The following is a 20,719-nucleotide window of genomic DNA, read 5'->3' on the forward strand; positions in this document are numbered from 1 at the left end:
CTGTGGGAGACCGGAGAAATATTGAACTATTTAAGGCAAAAAAAAAACAAAAAAAAAAACGCTTACCGAAGCCAGGGCCTTGCCTATCTCGTCTCCTGAGCTACCTGTGGTTGAGCTGCGGTTTGCTGGAAAAGAAAGAGAGAGAGAGAAAAAAAAAAACCTCAGTGACTCATATTGACCACATACAAACATAATTACTTTTAGGTCTTTATTTGCCATTGTTCTGAGGTCAGAGAAATGGTTCTGAACCACTGATAACCGCTGAGTGACGAGACAACTGTGGGCGCTTGGTCAATGTGTGCGCCCTGCAACAGCAAGTCTGCCGTACAGTTTCGCCGCGCGCTGACAAATTTTAGCCCGCTAAACATATCAACATAATCTAATCCTAGGGAACTTTTATCAACTAGCTGTAAGAAAAAAACAAAAAAAAAAACATGACATTTGCACAAAGCAGAGGACAAACTGATGGCTTAGAGATGGAAAAGTTTTAAAAGGTTTAACGACCCGAGATTCCCTGAGCCGCGACAAAGGGCCGAAGCCTAGATTACCCATGATGCTGTCTGTTCCGTTGATGCTGGGGGTGTGGTTGGAAACGCTGTAGGCTCCGGAGGTGGAGTGGAAGCCGGGGGTCAGGGCTCCGCTCACGTCGCTGCCGTGGAGGGGGTAGTTATGGGGGGACACGGGCAAAGGCTGCCGCTTCTGTTACGGAGAACAGAGGACGGGTCAGAATCAGAACCGGCGCACGGTCACTTTTCACCGGCGTCTGGGTCCGTTTGCTCTCATCTCAGATGTAGTTTAATACAACTTTGAAAAGCTCTTTGCAAAAGAAAAAAAAAATCTTCATCTATGAAAAAAGGTGCTCTCAATTTTTTTTTTTTTTAAATTCCCGCAAAAATCCCGTACACGTCTCACTGAGAATGAATTGAATTAAAATTGAACTCAAGTCCCTGAAATAACCAAACCCAAACTGATTTGGACCCCCCCCCCCCCCCCCCGCTTTGGCTACACCCTCCACCCAAAAAGTCCCACGCCCATTTCGGGACTAAACTCTGACCGGGACCGTAAAAGGCCATGACGCGTGCGTGTCGAGTCGGGTCCCTCACCATGCGGTCCTGCGGGTTCATGGCGGAGAAGGGGCCGGGCTGACTCAGGTGAGGGGGGTTGCCCAGCATGGCAGAGTACCCCGACTGGCCCAGGGGTCCGGACGACGCCCACGGGTCAGTGGACGGGTGCAGGCCCTCTGTCAAAACCAAAAGAGATGGCATCAGCATTACTCCTCATGGTTAAATTCCACAGTCTTTCAAATCCCATATTTCCATGTACGCGAATGCAAATGCGCCAACAGGACACATGTCAACTGTCTAATTATATCTGTGAAATTTGTCACTGGTGTAACCTCCTCATTTTGGCAAACAGCAACAATTTCAGTAGGTTTGCTGCTAACTATTTTTAGTAGACTGATTTGGGCCTGCATTTTTTCTGTGGGTGTATACGCGCTTGTTGCGTGTGTGCATCTGTGTGTTTTGTGTTGCGATTTGCCCGTATTGGACGTCGTAACAAAAAAGGGGAAAATAAGAGACGCAGGGAGCTCGTTACTGCAACTGCCGTTGGCGTGTGTTTCAGAGGACGCAAGAAAATGGTCGGCACGGGTCAAAGCAACAAAAACAGCGGAGTAAGACAAACAAACCCGCACTTCTGTCTCGACAGATCTCTGACTGCCTGCACCCGAAGCAATGTTCCCCTTAATGACAGTAAGTGCTGGTGTTTTTAACATTAATGAGGCGGAATCAGAACACGGTGAAACCACGGCCGTCAGGCTAACGCAGCACGTGTCGTCAGACAGACAGACAGACAGACAGACAGACAGAGACAGACAGACAGACCAACCTTGCATGTAGAAGGAACCAGGGTAAACACCGCCTGTTTTGGAGCCTGGATATCCCGCCCCGTCACGGCTGTACTCGTCCCCGGACGTGGATGCGTACACCTGGACCAGAGAAACAGGTTTCAAAGCCCGATAGTAACCACAACGCAGGACAAAGCGTTCAGTGAAGGTCTGTCGTTTCCAATGTTACACTTTGATTAGGTACAACACGAGGATGAATGCAATAATGTTTTGAAGTACTCTCTGAAACAGTTCTTCACGTGTGTGCGTGTGTGTGTGTATGTGTGTGTGTGCGCGCGCTGTATTAAACTCCAAGCTCCACCTCACTTGAACCACTCCAGCACCAACCCTGCTCAAGGAGACCTGCTCTCTGGTACCGCCCTTGCTTTAAAAACACTCTCCACAGCTAATTAAGCTCTTTGGTAAAATCTGTCTATTGGAATTAGGCTGAGGGTGAAAGAAATCCCTCGGAAGGTTACGTCTCCCAGGTTTGGCCAGGTCACCGCTGGCTGATCTGGTCTGTCAAGGCAAGCATGAATCCACCCTCTACCAGTCTGGCTGCTCTTTTGATCTTTTTCTCTCTTCCCCCCCCCCCCCCCCCCCCTTGTTTTTTGGCGTAAAGGCTTTTTTCGGTGGTGACACAGACACATGGAATAGCAGGGACATGGCACAGCCCCCCTGCCCACGGAGAAATGCATGCTGGGAAACGCGGCACTACAATCGAAAGGCACAGTTGGAGCTTCCTCTCTCTCTTTCTGTCTCTCTCTCTTTCTGTCTCTCTCTCTCTGGAGTCCAGGAGACATGGCAAAAAGGGAAAAAAAAAAAAAAAAGGCTACACGCTAACCCCTCCCATTCCAATAGGTCAGGGTGGCCCCCCCCGGACACTGTCTCAGATCTGAGCTGTTCTGCTATCTCAATGCTTTCTACAAGCAATCAAGAGCACCTGGCTTCAAACGCTATAGGCACCACAGTACACCAGGCGAGCAGAGCTTCCAAAAGCAGTTCAGGTGCCCTGCTTTCTTATTGTGGGTCTGTCTGGCTGATATATATGTATGGTTCTCGTTTTTGTTTTTTTTTTTTTTAACAAGAACAGAAGCTAATCTTTAACGGTTTTTACGGCGCGCCGTGCGTGCTTGAGGCGTGACGAGGAGGCTGAGAGACTGACTGACTTACAGCGACAGACACGTGACAGACAGCTCTTTACTGAAACAACAGCCCATCACTCACGTTTTGACAGGTACTGGGGGAAGGGAAGGGGGGGGGGGCGAAGAGGGGAGGGAGGGAGGGAGGCAAGTAGTTGGTTGGTAGTAGAGAATGCAAATCCAGCAAACTGATCTTTTCTCTTTTTTTTTTTTTTTTTTTTTTTTGCCTGTAATTTGATTTAACAGAGAGAAGTGGGAATGGAATGGAGAGATGCACTTCTAATTACAGAGCCATCTGCCCGCTCCTGGACAGGATCCAACTCCACAGGCCGCTGGGCAGGAGAGAGGAGAAGACACGGAGAGAGAGGGAGGGAGGGAGGGGAGAGAGAGAAAGGGAAAGAGGGAGAGAGAGAGAAAATGGGAAGGGGGGGGGAGACAGAGAGAGAGAGAGAGAGAGAGGGAGGGAGAGAGAGAGAGACAGAGACAGAGAGAGCAAAAGGAGGGGGGGGCTCTCTGAAGAAGAGAAGGAAAAAGTAACTGGGAAGGAAAAAAAAGAAAAAGAGCTGACTAGTCACATGGTGCGTGAAGAGGATGAGCAGATAAAAAAAAAAAAGAGAGAGAGAGAGAGAGAGAGAGGGGGAAAAAAACCCTCCCCATTTTCAAAGCCAAAAGATGCCTAAATGAACAGGCCATTGGGCACCCTCTGTTCATCTTTTGGGAGTGTACATTCATGACAGAAAACTCTACTTTTCCGGCGATAACGATAAGAAAGAGCAACAATCGCATTGACGGAGCAAGAATCATATTCCAAGCGGAGAGGTCGTTTCCTGGAACATAGTCCAAATATCAAACGCAAAAGGCACATCTAATTCGTATTTATGGACGTAAAAACGCATTTCAAACGCCACCTGATTGAATTAGGACGACCAACAAACTGTGAAAGTGACCAGAACATACAAAAGGTGAACAGAGATTCCGGTCATTTGCACCAGTACAGGCCAAGGAAGAAGGGGGGAAAAAAAAAAACCCCCTCTCCCTCTCTCAGGGAGGTTTTTACACCCTCTCTTAAATTCACCGGTCTAAAGACTCGGGAAAGCACCCTGGGAAACTACCAGTTCAGTTCATATCTGTCTATTGTCCTCCATCTGAGCGACTGTGTCAGTTTAGGTTTGGAAATGGGAAGCCCTGTGGCCTCAGTCACGGTCTTATCAAAGAGCGTGTGTCAGGAGCCGGGCTATGACAGCTCAAAGAAAGGGGTTATGTTTATTGTGTGTGTGTGTGTGTGTGTGTGTGTGTGTGTGTGTGAGTGTGTGTGTGTGTGGTTCAGGGACAAGGTACACGATCCCCACTCACCGAGGAGGGCAGGCCAGGGGGTTTCCGGATCTTTTTTGGTTGGGCGTCTGTGAGAAAGGGAAGAGATAGCAATGCAAATCTCATGAGTTTCTGTAAGATATCTTTACCGACAGACATCCAGGTAAGATGTTCTTATCAAGGCCCTGATGTACTATATAGACATAAAAAAAAAAAAAATCCAGTGATAAGGGTTGATAATAATTATTGAGACTATGAGAAGTACCAAATAAACATACATTTTGGAGTAAACATACAATAGCAGAGATACACTTTTTTTCTCTCCCCAACACAAACTGAAGCTTTACTAGTCTTATTCAGTAAAAACTGTTGGTCTGATCAAAGGTGAAATTTATAAATACATTAATACACAGATACAACACTTTGTGTGCTGTTTGAGAATATACACAGCTAACACCCCCCCCCCCCCCCCCCCCCTCCCAAAGAATACTTTAGTCAACACTGGACTGGAGACATTTCAGTTTAAGAATGGTCATGTCCCCCCCGCCTGATGCCAAAGCAGGGCTTCTTACCCAGGTTGCCTTCGGACGGTCGTCTGCGGGGGTTGCTGGGATACGAGGGGTAGAACTGAGAGTCAGACTTTAGGCCTGACGGGGAAAGGGCGTCAGGACTGGACATGGTGATGTCGCTGGGCAGAAAGCCCTGCTAAAATGCACAAAGAAAGAGAGAGAGAGAGAGAAGGGGAGAGAGAGAGAGAGAGAGAGAGAGAGAGAGAGAGAGAGAAAGAAAGAGAGAGAGGATGTTCATCAGAGTGGGTCCCATTTTATGATTCCCCGGGCGTCACTCACAGGTGCATAGACACACTAACATCCCAGAGTCAGGGTTTCAATGCCAGTTTCCAGTGAAGGATCTGTGGGTCTTTAGACCTGTAAACTTGGATAAACGTGCTAACACAGGGGCATGCTGCTCTTACCTGCCCTCCGAATGAGTTGTATGGCGCTCTTTCATTCTTTCCTGTAAAACAAAGCGATAGAGAGAGAGAGAGAGAGAGAGAGAGAGAGAGAGAGAGAGGGAAAAGGCACAGGCAAACGTATATGAGTGACTAATTCATTAGACTCACTAAAATTACCGAAAAACAGATTTATGAAGAGAGTAAGTATTTCTATAGTCATATCAAAATTACAATAACAAATGCAGAATAAGGCCGTCACAAAGCACAGTGAGACAAATATCAAGTCAGAGAATTGTGTGTGTGGAATTAAGAGCACTGTCATGCCAAATGCAGAGAAGTAAGATTATGGGGCGAGATAAGGGTGATAATACACAAAGGGAGGGGGGGTTATAACGTATTTATAATGGAGTGGATTATTATACAGTGTTTATGGAGGACAACAGAACAATCTTCCCAGTGAAGCCAGCACAGTGGACAAAGGAGCTGTTAGGTACACTAAACCCCAGAGGAAAGTTTCTGCCTCAGTGCTCCACACACACATACAAACACACACACACACACACACACCCACCCCTCTGACAAAATCACTCATCAGGAACTCGAAGCACTGGGTTCTTCTAAGATCTGTCTCAAATGAAATCTCTCACACCAGAAACAGCAGCTCTGGCAACGCACAGTGGAGTGGGGGGGGTCAATAAACAGAGAGAAAGGTAGATTTTTTCGCTGGGGGGGGCGGCGTCCTGAAGTCATGCTGTTCGGAATGCAGGTTTCCCAGGCCTGAGAGACTGTTTAGTCTCACTGACTGAGAACTGAGATGTTTATTAGGTTGTGCACGGGAAAACGAAATAGGCCTACCTGGAAATGACTCTCGCACCTAGTGCGTGTGTGTGTGTGTGTGTGAGTGATAAATTAGCCCCAAGCAAACTCTGCCAGTTCTGACAAAGAGAGGTATGTAGGTTTAGGGTGCAGGACGTAGGTTTAAGTGTATTTTTTTTTTTCAATGCGTTGGTGTGCGTGTGTGTGTGTGGAGAACTCACCGCCGATCCCTGAGCTGATGAAAGGTGACGAGAGGACACAGTTGTGTTCGCGGTAGTGAGGTCCTTCTCCATAAGCCTACGAAGAAAAAAAACCAGACAGAACCACCATTAAGACACAACCCCACCTGTCTCCGTCCATCTGTACCTGCCTGTCCTCATACTACAGCCGGTGCAGACGAAGCTTTAATGTTAGTGTAAACAGCGTCTGATCAGCAGTGAAGAGTACGGCTTATTGTTTTTAGTCTGCGTGTTGAAATCTTAACAAGATGTGACAGAATTATGGCCCTGCTGGTGTGCTGGTGTGTGTTACTTTGTGTGTTCTCTCTGGTGTTTTTTCCTTAACGAGGACTCTTCAAAATGTTTTAAAATCCGCTCCGGACAATCCCAGTTCCCAAAGGTAACACTCCCAGCAATATCAGCTGGAAATTCAGACAATTTAACCATCATACTAATCGCTTTTTACAATTCAATCCAAGTTCAACACGCGTTCGTGTCTCGACAAAAACGACCTGTGTGATTTACCGGACTTCCAGTAAAAACCAGTTGGAAAACGGTAAACAGGCTTGTGTTTGTTGAACATGACTTGGCTGACTGAGAACGCCTTTACAGAGAACACTGTAGACATCCACTGCTGAAACCTCCTATCCAACATAACCTCACACACACACACACACACACACACACTTTGATGTGGTGTAGGAGACTGGCGTGTGCCGCGGGGAGAACTTTTACCCGGTTCTGGCCGTATGAGGGACTGTCCTGGTCCTCAGGTCCCCAGGAACCTGAGCTGCTTCGCTCGTCCAAACCTGCAGACAGACAGACAGACAGACACACAGGCGGACAGACAGACAGCACACGGTGAAGAACAGTGACAGACAGGAGAGCGATGTCACAGAGGAGGCTGTGATTAGTACTGTAAGGGTTACTTCCTTATAATCCTACAAAGTTCCCTCCTTCACAAGCTAAACTCCTGAAGTGAAACATTCTGGATCAGCAGACAACATTCTTTGATCATTCCACGGCATGGTATATTCTTTCTGTCTGTGTGTGCCTCTCACACACACACACACACACACACACGCACACACACACTTGCTTCAACAGATTTTTAACAGAACTGTTTTCAGTGATGTTAGGCTAGCATCAACACATACAGACAAGAATGCACAGTTTGGGGGGGGACGGTCATTGTTTATTTGGGAGTCACAGAAGACCTCCGAATAAAGTAGACCTAAAAGCAGTGCACATTTAGAGAATCTCTCTTTTCTTTTCTCCTCTCATGGCCCGGCCCTGGACGAGACAGACACTTCACTGCTGAGTGCACGTACGCACACCCCTGTTTACGCTAGCACACAATGAATGACTACCATCAATCTGACATACGACATATTGACTCTGCATTGTCACACACAATCTCACAGACATATACACACACACACACACACAAACACACACACACAGACACAGACACTTGTCCACATTCACCAAAACACGCTAAGAGCATCTTAAAGCTTGCTGAAGCAGAAACTTCCAGCCCCCTCCGCCTGTCTTAAGCCTTAATGCTACCACAGCTCTCAGGAGACACACAGCTTAATTGCATGCTGATTTGCATAATTGTGCATATTAATGCAGCCGCTTTATGAATATTCATACCTTCTTTTGATTTTTTTTTTCTGTGGGTCTAATTAAAAATGTGTGAGGAGAGGAGGCGGAGGAGAAAGAGAAGGGGGGGGGGGGGGGTGAAGGTCTGAGTTAGCGCTGGCGTGTGAGGGATGATGCTAACAAAGCAACGCAAATAGCCGTGTCCACGATTCACGATGCCCACGCACACGCCCGTTTGCAAACCCGAGACTGGCACCGCTCAGGGAGCGCTTGGCCCAAAATGATCGTGCGTTCGAGGGAACGCGGTGCGGAGTGACAGTACGTGACGTGATGTTCTGATTCAGATATGGCGATGTGACAGCATGTTTACGGGTGTGTGCGCGCGCACGCACACACACACACGGCCACGCACACACACATACATACGGCCACGCACACACACACAGGGACAGTGCAAATATGTATGGTTTACGAGACACAGCTAAAGGGAGGGGTTGTAGACTCTTCCAGAACATGTAGCTGTTGCTCTAACAACTAAGCGATACACCGAAGAAGGATTTTATGCAGACAGGCTGACTGCAAACTACCCACTGTCTATGATCTTTAAACACTCCAAAAAAAACTTCCAAAAGCTCTTTTCACAAAATGTTAATCCCCTCAAAATGTTATTTGCTTTAGTGGTGTAAACACGGCTCCCCCGGTGCATTCTTCCCTCCCGGCTCTGGGTTTCTAGGCCGTGTCAGAATTCACAGTGGCTGTGCACATCAAAACTTTAAGTGTGAGAGTGAGAACGTGAGTGAGTGTCAAGGGTGTCGGCGCGCCCGCCCGCACGCGCGCGTGTGTTGGTGTGTGTGTGTGTGTGTGTGTGTTGGTGTCTCATTGTGTCTGGGTGTTAGTGGAATGGGGATATGGAGGAGGGGAAATGGACCTGTCCCATGTTTCTCTGTGCCCACAGTAGGTGACAGGAACAGCAGCTGTGGAGGTGAGGGACAGAGGGGGGGGGGGGGGGGAAGGGGGGGGCAGAGGGGGGAGTAGCTTGGTGAAGCCATCTCACAGGGTCCACTGCTTTCAAACTAAAAAAAAAAAAAAAATACACCACCCAAGACACACATGCACACTTTGGGAAGGGGGGGGTGGGGGGGCAGGGTAACACAATTAACACCCTTCTGAGTACTTTTGTTCTGATAAACAGAGGGGGGGGGGGGGGGCTGTTGCCTGCTCTAAGGCATCTTTACACTGTTTTTTTTGTTGTTGTTGTCTTCTTCTTTCTTTTTTCTCCATTGCACCTCGACACTTTGCTTTACAGCCGTTCTACGGTCACACGTTTTGGTTTTTCAAACGTTCAGCTGTTTCCTGCAATCAAAAAACTCGCTTTTTTAAAAAAAAAAAAAAAAAACTTTCTCTTGCTGCTACAGTTGTGCTACGTTCCTAAAGCACAGCACAGAAGACAGCAGGCAACATGGAGAGAATTCAGGTCCTGTCGTAATCACATCCTGTGCGTGTTATCCAAAAAAAAAAAAGCAAGTCTGGGGACAATTTTCTGGATTAGCTTTTTAAAAAAAAAAAAGGTAATTTAAATATCGGCCCCGTTTATTAAAACGCGAGAACAAGGTGGCATGTGTTTCGCTGGCAACAGAGGAAAACCAAATTAGCATGAACATTAGCATATAGCACACGGGACTGCGTCGCAGTAAAAGTTGAATCGGGAGGGGAGTGTGAGAACATTCGAAAAGGCGCAGAGTGGACAGAGACGATACCCTTGAGCTTTCAACGACGCCGAATAACCACAAGCGCCAGACCTCATCACCAGCCCTCAAAAACGGCCTGCTAGCTCCGCGGCTAATACTACCATTTTCACCATCTATGAACAAACACGGGACAGGGCTGCTGGTCCTTCTCACTCTCTCTCTCTCCCCTGCACTCACTGCCTACTGGGAGAACCAGGCGGGTGTGGGGTGGGTGAGGGGGGGGGGGGGAGTTGGAGGGTTGGAGTTAGGGGGGGCAGGGGGGGGTTTCGATGTGGTACCACTTCCTGTGGGTCAGTCGGGGGAAAAGAGGAGTTGTCAAGGAGGAGGAGGGACAGAGGAGTGTGTTTTTACACTTTGGGGAGGGGGGGCGTCGATTGGAGAAGCCCATGTTTAGCCTTTGTTCCCCCCATTACTTCCATTCTCAGTCACGTTTTAGAGTGTCGCTGAAGAGAAAGATGAACTGCAAAGGGGGGGGGGGGGGTGATAACCACAGAAATGTAGTGGGAAAAAAAATGCAAAGAAACATGGAGGGTTTTTTTTTTTTCCGCCCAGACTGTCAGTTAAGATTCACCCACAAAAGAAGCAAGAGTTGAGCTGTGAACCTCTGCTCAACTACTTCGAAAAAAAAAAAAAATTAAAAAAAAGAGACGTTGTGAACCACGGTACATTACTATGAAATGACTTTGGAAACTGTTAACAGGTTCCACGAGTCAGCAATAAACATTACTGGAATTCCTGAAAAAGTAATCCCTTCTGTTTCATTCCGCAGGACGACAGTTCCCACGTCGTGGATCCAATCACACGCTAAATTGACGATGCGACCATCTAGATCTCTTACAACTTCAAGGCCTTTCCCAAAAACCACATGGGAGAGGTGTGGTACGACCACCCCCATCTGTTTGAGTCTCAGCAGAGGTGAAACGAGGGGGTTGGGGGGGGGTCACGAGAAGGTCACAGGTTGGGGGGAAAAAAAAAAAAAAGAGGGAGAATGAGGGAGAGAACCCCTGTGTTTTTCCACTCTGTAAAACCAACATCAATACTACGCCACAAGTCAATATAATTTGTCTGAAACAGGTTTGCGAAATAAATTTCAAAACTTCTCATCTCCATATTTACAGAACGCATGTCATGACTGAGCGCAAGTTATGTAATGATTCACGTAAATTAAATAGTTACAGGGCCCAGATCATTACAAAATGATATACATCAAACATCACGCATCACAAGCCTTGCTACACAGTGCACTGTATTTAATCAAATCTACCACCATCTAAAAGTTCTCTTATATTCAACACATGAGGACTGAACTTCAGACCTTTATACAAACGCAAATGAATCTGGACTCCACGCGCACTGAAACAATGCAGCGCTAACGGCTAAGCTCCTCACCGTGTCCGTCACCCGCGTGTCTTTTTAGCTAAAGGTGAATTCCAAAGGGGGCTCGTCCAATAGGTGTCAGACATCTCCACTGGATGTTCAAAAGGGGCCTAAACGCCCTTGAGCCCTATCTTTGACTGCAGTACAGTGGAGGCATTAAAAAAAAAAAAAAAAAAAAAAAAAAAACAAGAAGAAGAAGAAGGGGTGGAGAGAGAGAGAAGGTTCTGGAAACATGCAACAGCATGTCCCACTCTTCTACAGAGCGGAGAACTACACAATCGAAGTATCCAGGTGTCGGACAACTCGAAACCCTAAACAAACACTTACGACAGCTGCAGCGTGCGTGCACATAGTCATGTCTGACGACTTACCCAGTGGGCAGGTAGAGATTTTACACGCAAACAAAAAAAAAAATCAGACACACACACACACGCACACTTAGTTTCTTTATCAGTGCTTTCAATGCTTTTCACAGACAGTTTGATGATAAAAATCACACACACACACACTCTTTTGTGGTTTAATAATGTAAGACAAATGGGAGAGAAACTCACCTGAACCACCAAACTGGCTGCTGGCGAGTGTGGTTGGCCTGTTCTTCCCATTGGCCACAGGGGGCGCAAACATCTACAAAAAAAAAAACAACATTTTTTAAAAAAAGAGAGGAGAGGCGTGTGAAAGCCCTTCTTTAATGTTCAGTAACACGCTGCAAACTATGGCACAGTTAGCATATCAACAAGTACACCCCCTCCAGACACACACACACACACACACACACACGTACACAAACACACACTCACATATAATGAAACTCAACCAAAAGTAAACATGTGTGAGAGACACGCTCTCCAGTGTGTTCAGATTTACATTACACAGCTGTGAACTCTCGTCACTCAACACGGTAACGAACCATCCTATCGAAACGCGTCGGGTGCGTGTTAGTACCGTTTTTTGTTGTTTTTTTTTTTTTTTTTTAATACTCCTCTGCTTTTTACTCAGATTAAGCTGTACTAAGGCCACAATAAAAACAGGCCCCCTTTGAAGACACGTCCCTTTCATACATCACTCGGCATTCTGGGAAATCAGAGAGCTACAGATGAGACATCAAACGGAGCACTGAAGTCCGCACATGCAGGAGAGGGGACGATGAATCAGCGGAAGGTTCAGCTCAAAGTTTTGTTTTGTTTTGTTTTGTTTTTTCACCCCCAATGGGGAAAAAAACAACAAAAATTGCTTTAAAAAAAAAAAACAAAAAAAAAAACGCAGGCGGTCACGTAGAGCGGAAAAAAAAAATATTTTTTCGATCTCTTGTGACTCAGGATGCATTGCTGCATCATATTAACACACACGCCTCACATCTGGATCACACTACACACATGCTTAGCACACACACCTGATCACAACAAATGTTCCAAAAGAGCAACAGAACCTACAAGACCACGGTGGTCTAAATTCATCAAGCATCTCGGAGTTAGAGTGCTGATCTGGGATCAGTTCTCTTCAAAACGCATTTAACAGGATTATAAAAAACACTAAAAATAAAAGATCGTAGATCGGCTCATATGCTCGTATAAATAAGTCTTCATGTCAGAGTGCTTATATAAGATGAGATCTCCATCCATAAAATTGCAGTTATGACAGCCAAATACTCTGACAGATCTGATGAATGTGACCCTAACTGAAATGATCTCCTCTTAAAAAAAAAACAAAAGTCCCTTTGCATTACAGAGGTCTAAAATAAGCAAGCATGGAATGCCCTGGCCCATCTACACGAAGCATCAGTAACTACAGATTGAATAAAACACACAAACAGATTGAATGTAAACAACTTGTAATTAGTTGAGAGATTGTAATTCATTTGGGCTGGCTAGTCTGATTACAAGTATTTTCTTAATCAGGATGCAGGGCCTGGAGTCTGCTGTCATTCTCACTAGATGGCAATTTTCCATAACAATCAATTAAGAAAGGCCAAGCCATTCCATGCATAAAGAGATTAACTTTCTATCTTCTCCGCAGAGCGCCCCCCCCACCCCCCCTTTCCTTTTTACAGCTAACCAAGAGGCGTTCCACGATTTCCAAGCTAAACCCTCATCTCTGACATAGAACAAACTCCTAATCAAAGAAGCTAGTTAGACAGCTGCCCTGTACAAACATCAGTGAGTCTGTAGTGCCCTCACCGGCTAAGACACATCAATCCAGTCGTCGTCAAAGAACTAAAAACACAGTCGTTTAGGTAAAGGAGTCCCATTACTGCACAGTGTACATTAATCAGAATGACTTCAAGGCATTATTGGGAACGATTCTGGAATCGGAATTTCACGGTTCATTCAAATTCAAATGTTCATCTGAAATGGAATTTACATTCTTATTGTGGAATTTTTTTTTTTTGAAAAAGTGGAGATAAAGGGATTATTTGATGTGGATTTGAAAACGCACTAACAAAACATCCAACACCTGTTGTTAACAAAATGATTCAGCTCACGGTCTCAGTCCAGTCTAATAATATCCAAAGCGAACCGGAACCGAACCAAACCAAGTAACTTCACGGACAAGACTTAGAATCTGCGGGCCAAAAACGCAGAATGAACACGTTTACTGGTGCTATTGAATGACCTGTCCCATCCCAAAACTTTAACAGCGCTGCATTTCCTTAAGATCCTGCTCACTTGGTTACTAATCTTATTTGACTGCAGAGGGGAAACTCTGACACAGTCTCTGTTAGGGCATTCACGCGATGTCTGTTTTGTATTGCCGGGAAAGCATTTGTTTCTGTCGAGACTTTAGGGATGTTTATAGAAAAAGGACACAAGTTAAAAGCGGCACGTAAGAGAAATGGGACGAGGCCAAGTCATTAAAATACTTCAAATACATTATCGCTCCGGTCTGCTACGGACCCGATACTACCTGAACAAGTGTGCCCTTTTAAAGTGGACACGACCTGATAACATTCAGAGAGACATTTCACCAGTTACTTCGCTTCACGTCTCAGGGCTGACAAATGACAAACAAAACACCGTGCTGACGTTTCTGGCTTGCTCACAACTTAGCACGGGGGTTGGCTTGGGTTGGGGGGGGGGTTGGCTTGGGAGGAACCACTGCCAAGGGACCACGTTTCCCCCTCTTAGTCGCGCTTTCCTCCCCAAAGTCCCCCCCCCCCCCGTCCCCTCCCCCCTCCACCGACCACTGCCGACCTCCCTCCCAAATGCTCCAGGTGCCTCAACACCCCTCCCAACCCCCCTCCAAAAAAAAAAAAAAAAAAAAAAAAAACCACCATCTTACCGCACTGAAATCCAAGAGGTCACTGAGTTCCTTGTCCGTACCTACTGTCGCCATTCTCTGCTGCTGCTGTTCGTTCATGCCCCTCTGTCTTCAAAACACCCTGCAAGACACACACAGTTCACACACAGTTCACACACACACACACACAGACATAACCTCACAGAGACGATACAGGACGTACAATATTCAGGGACCAGGGGGACACAGCTCGTTTTCATAGTGTCTGAAGGTTACAGAACATAGAACATAGGACGGGGAACGCTGGAGAGATGCCACGAATATCTAAACCTGAGGGAACCTTTGTAGTATGATGAAAACTGAAAGACGAGGCCAAATTGTTACATATGGCTTTGGAACGGCGCCATTGTGGGTGGCTGGGGCAATTTTTATGCGCAAGAGAGCGTCAGGAAACCACATGCTCATTTCAAACGTCGATCTGAGTTCTCTACCACGCGAACGTAAAGGATTTCTGAAAATCGGCCTGGAAATGATGTCTCCCTTCATGTTATGTAACCGAATCCGGTGCTTTCTTTGAGACACAATTCTATCTGCACTTGTAATCAATACAGAACTAGTACAAAGATGAGTTATGATTATCAAAGCATCTAAAAACCTCCAACGCTAAGGACTGAACAGTATTGTACAGATACAGCTGGGAATCCCAAGCTTGTAACAAGCAACAGTGGCACCGAGTCAGACGCTGACTCTCATCTATATTACCTCAGTGTTGCAAACTCATCGGTTTCACTTTAGTTACACTTAAAGATAAATGACATGTGTTCAACATCTATCTGTGTGCTGGAACACGTCAATTTACAATTACCGTTTCGCTTTTCTAATGTAAAATAATTAGAGGCAGAACACATATCTGACAGGCGAAAATCTTCCACTGAACAGACTAAATGAATATATAAATAAAATTATAGATAAGTACAAATCAAAACTTCAATGTAACACGCTGTAGCCTTGTACACTGGGAGTTTGTGAAAATGTCTCCTTCTGGGAGAGAATCTGAATTGTTAAAACTAATGACAACAACTCCTTCCCCCAAACCCTGACCACCTCAGCATAAAGGCCTTACTGAAAACCCACGTCAAAGCGGACCACCACCAAACTGCATGGTACATTTTCCGATGAATTTATGTTGAATTCGCTAATAATTGAGTCAGTTGGGTTTTATTCCTCCTATCCAATATTCTTTTCTTCCCCTTGTTCTAGGAAAAGATGAGTCATTAGTTGGGATGCTAGTTGTGAAGAAACACTTACAAACCAACAGGTGGTGTGTTTTTACAATCGCGTTTTGAACCAAACTGCAACTTCGTTAGCTTTGACCCAGTCTGGCTAAACATGTCTATAGCTAAAAAGAAGGGTTAAAGTCACCTAAAGCACGTTTCCAAACCGTTAGTACTAAAATTCAAACCCAGCAGCGTTATTTGGTTTTTCGTGAAGAAACGATGAAAGGAATTTCATTAGAGTTACAGTAGCCCTTACGGTCATGCAGACGAAACTTAGCTAACTCAACTTGTGGCCCACGTTATTCAAAACAATACCCTTTTTATGATTCCAGCGACTAATTTGGAGGTAATGTGGGAAAAAAATTAAAGTTTTGCCCAAAACACGATACATCTACTTTTAAAATGAGTTTCGAATTTATCCCCCCAAAAAACCTCAACAAACAATCAAAAAAACCAAACAAAAGAAAAAAACCCAAATTAAACAAAACAAAACCTCTTCATAAACTCTTAGAGGCGTTGGGGCAAAGTTGTGGGGAGCCAGAAACAACGTCACTTCTTAATTTACATTGCAAAATGGCATCTTTTATTTGAACAATATTCGGAAGCGACAGATTAGAGTCATTAGACCCTGTTGATGCGGAACGTAAGGAACGGTTTTACTGTGGCGCTATCGTCTCAAATGTGTATTCGCTACAGACCATAGAGTAGTTGTGACCCCCGGTGTTATTTGGATCTCAAGATGATAATAACCATGAAAAAAAAAATATTATAACATGTTTCGACATTAACTCAAACGGCTCTTACATCTAGACACCTAGGCATCAAAAATACCCTGTTAAAAGAAGTAGGCCAAGCAAAATGTGACAAGAAAGGCTCAAACCGACTCCAAACAAATGACGTATGAATGGTCCTGCTAAGGAAAACTGTTGCTTCAGGTGGACAAAATGTACAAAAGACAGTCCCGACAAATTTGGGGAGGAAAAAAAGAAATAAAGCACTAAGATAGACATCTTTAAAGAGTACCGAAACATTTTCTTAGTTCGCCTATCTTTCTTGACTATTGACATTTCTCTCCTTTGTGTAGGCAGGCCCAGCTTCCCAGACTGGAACTATGTAAATATTTATTCCTGGTTGTAAACTCATTCTACTCCGTTAGCTCCCCATTTCCAACAGCAATGGGCCATTTCCAGTCTTTAGACCGACAGCCATCGAGTTCCCACAATTTTGTGCTGCGATAGCACCCGATGAAATACAAATCCACACAATTAATCAATATTTCTCAATTATTTATTGGACGAGTGGAACGGCCGTGAGTGGAACAACGGACAAATACTACTGCAGTATCGACTCTTTTCAGGCAAAAAGTGAGATACGGAATTATCCCGGGTGTCCCTCGTGCAAGTACATCTACCTCAGTAAAACGTCAACTTTTACACAAGGGGCTGAAATTTGAGGGAGGCGAACCAAAAGATAAGTGGGGGTGGGGGGCCCAAAAGGAATTTCCTGCCAAATGTGCGACAAAGTAAATTAAGTCTTGCCTGCAACGCAGTAACCACTCCGAAGAAATGTTTAGCATCACAAGTGCATAATTCGTCAACTTTTAAGAGACACAGTTAGCATACAGTCCCATCAAGGAAACACAACCCAAGTTCACTCAGTTTAGTTGATGTTTTAAGGTTATTTGGTTTGGGGTGCGGTGGGGATTGAACTCTAAGTGAATGATTTGACTGGGCAGTTAGAAAAGCGGGAAAAATGACGAATGCTTAATTGTCAACTTCCAACCATTCAAGTCCATATCAGTATCCAAGTGAACAAAGAAGTCATTTCGCTAATAATAGTGCGAATGCAAAGACCACCTCACAACTTCCACCTTCACGACCAGACAAAAACTGAACATCCCCCACCTCCGTATCCACACATCCCAAAAACTTGCTATTTAGCTCCAAGTTAAACACCCTACAATAAAGGACTTCCTTACGTTAATGCGGACATAAAGCAAATACCTCAAACAGTAACATGTGGAAAAGATCCCAAAATTACCTTTCCTTCTCAGATGTTTAACATCCAATAGTAAAAAAAGAGAGGCTGAATCTTGCAGGCACAAAACATAAAACTTGGGGAGATTTTCAACCTCAGCGCCTGAAAAACACCGAATCGCCACGAGATGTCTTCTATTTTACCAATACCATACTTCGATGGGAAATCCGCGTCATTAATACAATGCACTCCGTCTGAATCCAAACAGTCTCTTGTAGCCAGCCCCACGACTTCCTTTTTGTTGTTACAATTGAGGTGAATTCATTCTTCTAGTAGACATCTTAACCACCTCCATCCACATTGTCAGCAGCAACAACGTATCCCTCCGCATGGAAAGAGGGGCCTCAACGCCGGAGGTGTCCAATTTCAAACGACCAGAGGAGACAAGTAATTTCGCCTTGAGGTATCAACGTTTTAAATAAGTTCGATTGCTCATACTTTGCACAGAGCAATTTATCGTAACGCTGTTGAAGATACCAAAACTACACTATCCAAAAAACATACACATATATCTGTGTGTGTATGTACAATGGGTCTATTTGTCTTTGCGGAGGTTGGTAGGGGAAAAGTAAGCCGCGATAGAACAGGAGCAGCACGAGATGGAGAGATAAACTCGGACAGGACTGGCCAATAGAATTGCAATAGAAAATGACGAACGTCTTAAACATCCAATAGACGATCGAATATATGCTCAAAAAACACCCCCTGGTCAATGACGCTAGATTTGGCTGTATACTCTGTGAGGCTGGCTGAGGGGGGCTTGAGTAGCCTACAGCCAATGACATCATTTTAATATTATGGTTAACATACCATTCCGCTCTCTAAACGTGTTACAGAGCATGTATGTGAAGTTAACTCGTGTTCATATTAAAATACCGGACGTTATTGTTAGAGTTCTGTTTACACAGTATTTTTTGCTTAACTAACACAATCAACAGTGTCAGCTGACTGTAGATTATCTATTATTAATAATGAATTTAGTGAAGGGTTATTAATATTAGAGGCCGTTTTCCTCCACGGGAAAGAACATTCTTTGAAAGTACATGAAATCAGCAAAAACAAAATCAGGATGTTTTTAAACGGAATGAGAAATTATCGATATATAGCTACTGAGTATGACTTCATATCTATACCACATGTGGATCTATTAACTATTTCATCCTTTGTTTAGCTCAGTAGCTACTGAACTATTTGTCACAGAACCCGCTAAAAAGTGATATTTTATGAGAAATCAAAAGACGGATTGATTTGTTCAGGTATTTCATCCACCATATATTCAGTCATGGACGTTAATTCGCATAAAAACCCAACTGTTGTGGGGAGGTTTTTTTTTCCCCCTTCAATGGAATGTCCATTTCCTGTACTAATGTTGTCTGCAACCCGAGGACCGCTCTCGCTCGCTGTGTAGCTGATTCAAAGATCTCGGGTGGAGCGGGGAGAGAGAGAGAGATCCGAGCTCAAGGATCATAACAGTGCACGGAGTGGGGGAGGGGATTAACGACTCGGCAGGAGGAGTGGAGAGAGAGAGGGAGAGAGAGAGAGAGAGTAGAGATGGGGAGGGAAGGGGAAGGAGGGGGATGCGGAGTTAGACCTCAACGACTCACGCTTAGACGGCCAAAATTAGAATTCAAACTAGAATGCCCACTGAAGAGACCACCGAAAGAATGACAGCGAAAACGAGAAATGTATCACTTTTACTTGCCGCGTTTGTGTGTTAACAGCGAGGTGTAAGGCAAATGTTGCCCATGGAGGATGCGAGTGTGCTTCGGGGTCACATATTGAGAAATTCGTTGAGGATCAGATTTTGAGTCTGTGGTGAGGTAGAGGTAATTTACAGACGGTCCTCAGCCACCAAAACAAGAGGAGTTCAGTTTTTTTGGCTAGAGGCCTAAATGGCACTGCCATTTGGACAGAAACTACAAGAGAGCAACTTTGAAGTTAAAAAAAAAAGGATCTTTTTTGTTGTTGTTGTTACAGCAATCAGGTTTTTGATAAAATGTTGATTTATTTTTTTCTTTCATTATAATTGTTTGTACCAGAACTGCCCATATACACTGTTTTTTTTTTTTTTTTTTGGTTTTTTTTTTTTTTTTGGCTTCCTGCATATTAGGAAAGCAGAGACAGAGGAGAGCAGTGGTCCCATACTAATTGTACAGATTCCCCAAAGCAGGGAGGATGGGATTTGCTGTCCTTAAGAGAAACTAGTAAATAATAACACGGGATACCCAAGAGGAAAGAAAACCTTGGTACACTGTAATAATTAGCCCCTAGGGTCCTGTGTGCTGCGCATTAGGACTTCAGGGTAGAGAGAATTTCAGACGGTTCACACATACCTGTAGTAATCACCGCAGGAACATTGTTTGGAGATACTCAACAATTAACGATAGCCTTCAAACTGTACCAGTCTACATAAAACATCTCGAATAAACTGAATAAACTAAACTGGTTCCTGAACAAGAGCAGGGTGTAGATTTGTTATAGATTTGTAATAAATGTTTTAAAACTCTGAAGGTAACTAGCGAATGAGGGGAGAAAGCTGTTTTTGAGGACAAGCACGGGGCTTTGAGCCCAGTGAGGTTGTCAGTGTTTGAAAGCGAGCTTGTAAACTCTCCTTGTAGTTTGTAGTAACAGCTGGGCCTGACATGGAGAGCACGCAGAAGGGCAGCGACAGAGAGCGAGAGAGAGAGAGAGAGAGAAGAACAGAGGGATGAAAGAGAACAAAAAAAAGAAAAATGCATGTGAGACAGAAAAGGGTTTCAACATTATCTATTGGTTTGAGCAGTGTTTAAGCTTTAATAAGACAGATAGATAGATAGATAGATGGATGGATAGATAGATAGATAGATAGATAGATAGATAGATAGATAGATAGATAGATAGATAGATAGATAGATAGATAGATAGATAGATAGATACATAGATAGATAGATAGATAGATAGATAAGAGAAAATACATGGACATGCAGTTGTGTAATCCGGTTTATGAGTAAACATTCACTGAATTCTTACAGACAAAATTAAAGCCAATACAATAGGCAACGAGCAGTATGATGATGTTGTGTGAAAAGTGTGACCGAAATGTGACATATTTTCGAACAAATGATTCATTAGAGT

General features: G+C 44.5%; 1 protein-coding gene across 2 annotated transcripts in view; it reads right to left on the reverse strand.

The window, feature by feature from the left end:
- tcf3b (transcription factor 3b) overlaps positions 1–17,876 on the reverse strand; it is a 24,838-nt gene extending 6,962 nt beyond the window's left edge. For both annotated transcript variants that reach the window (XM_030784019.1, XM_030784018.1), the window contains exons 1-12: positions 17,609–17,876; positions 14,334–14,433; positions 11,609–11,681; positions 7,060–7,133; positions 6,328–6,403; positions 5,312–5,352; positions 4,911–5,043; positions 4,381–4,427; positions 1,888–1,987; positions 1,104–1,240; positions 549–699; positions 67–125 (exon numbers count right to left, since the gene is read on the reverse strand). In XM_030784019.1, coding sequence (XP_030639879.1) covers positions 67–125; positions 549–699; positions 1,104–1,240; positions 1,888–1,987; positions 4,381–4,427; positions 4,911–5,043; positions 5,312–5,352; positions 6,328–6,403; positions 7,060–7,133; positions 11,609–11,681; positions 14,334–14,411 — 969 coding nt within the window. In that variant the 5' untranslated portion in view covers positions 14,412–14,433; positions 17,609–17,876. The remainder of the gene's footprint in view (positions 1–66; positions 126–548; positions 700–1,103; positions 1,241–1,887; positions 1,988–4,380; positions 4,428–4,910; positions 5,044–5,311; positions 5,353–6,327; positions 6,404–7,059; positions 7,134–11,608; positions 11,682–14,333; positions 14,434–17,608) is intronic.
- Between the last annotated feature and the right edge of the window lie 2,843 nt (positions 17,877–20,719).

This window comes from Chanos chanos, chromosome 9 (assembly GCF_902362185.1).
Source record: "Chanos chanos chromosome 9, fChaCha1.1, whole genome shotgun sequence".
Classification (NCBI taxonomy): Eukaryota; Metazoa; Chordata; class Actinopteri; order Gonorynchiformes; family Chanidae; genus Chanos; species Chanos chanos.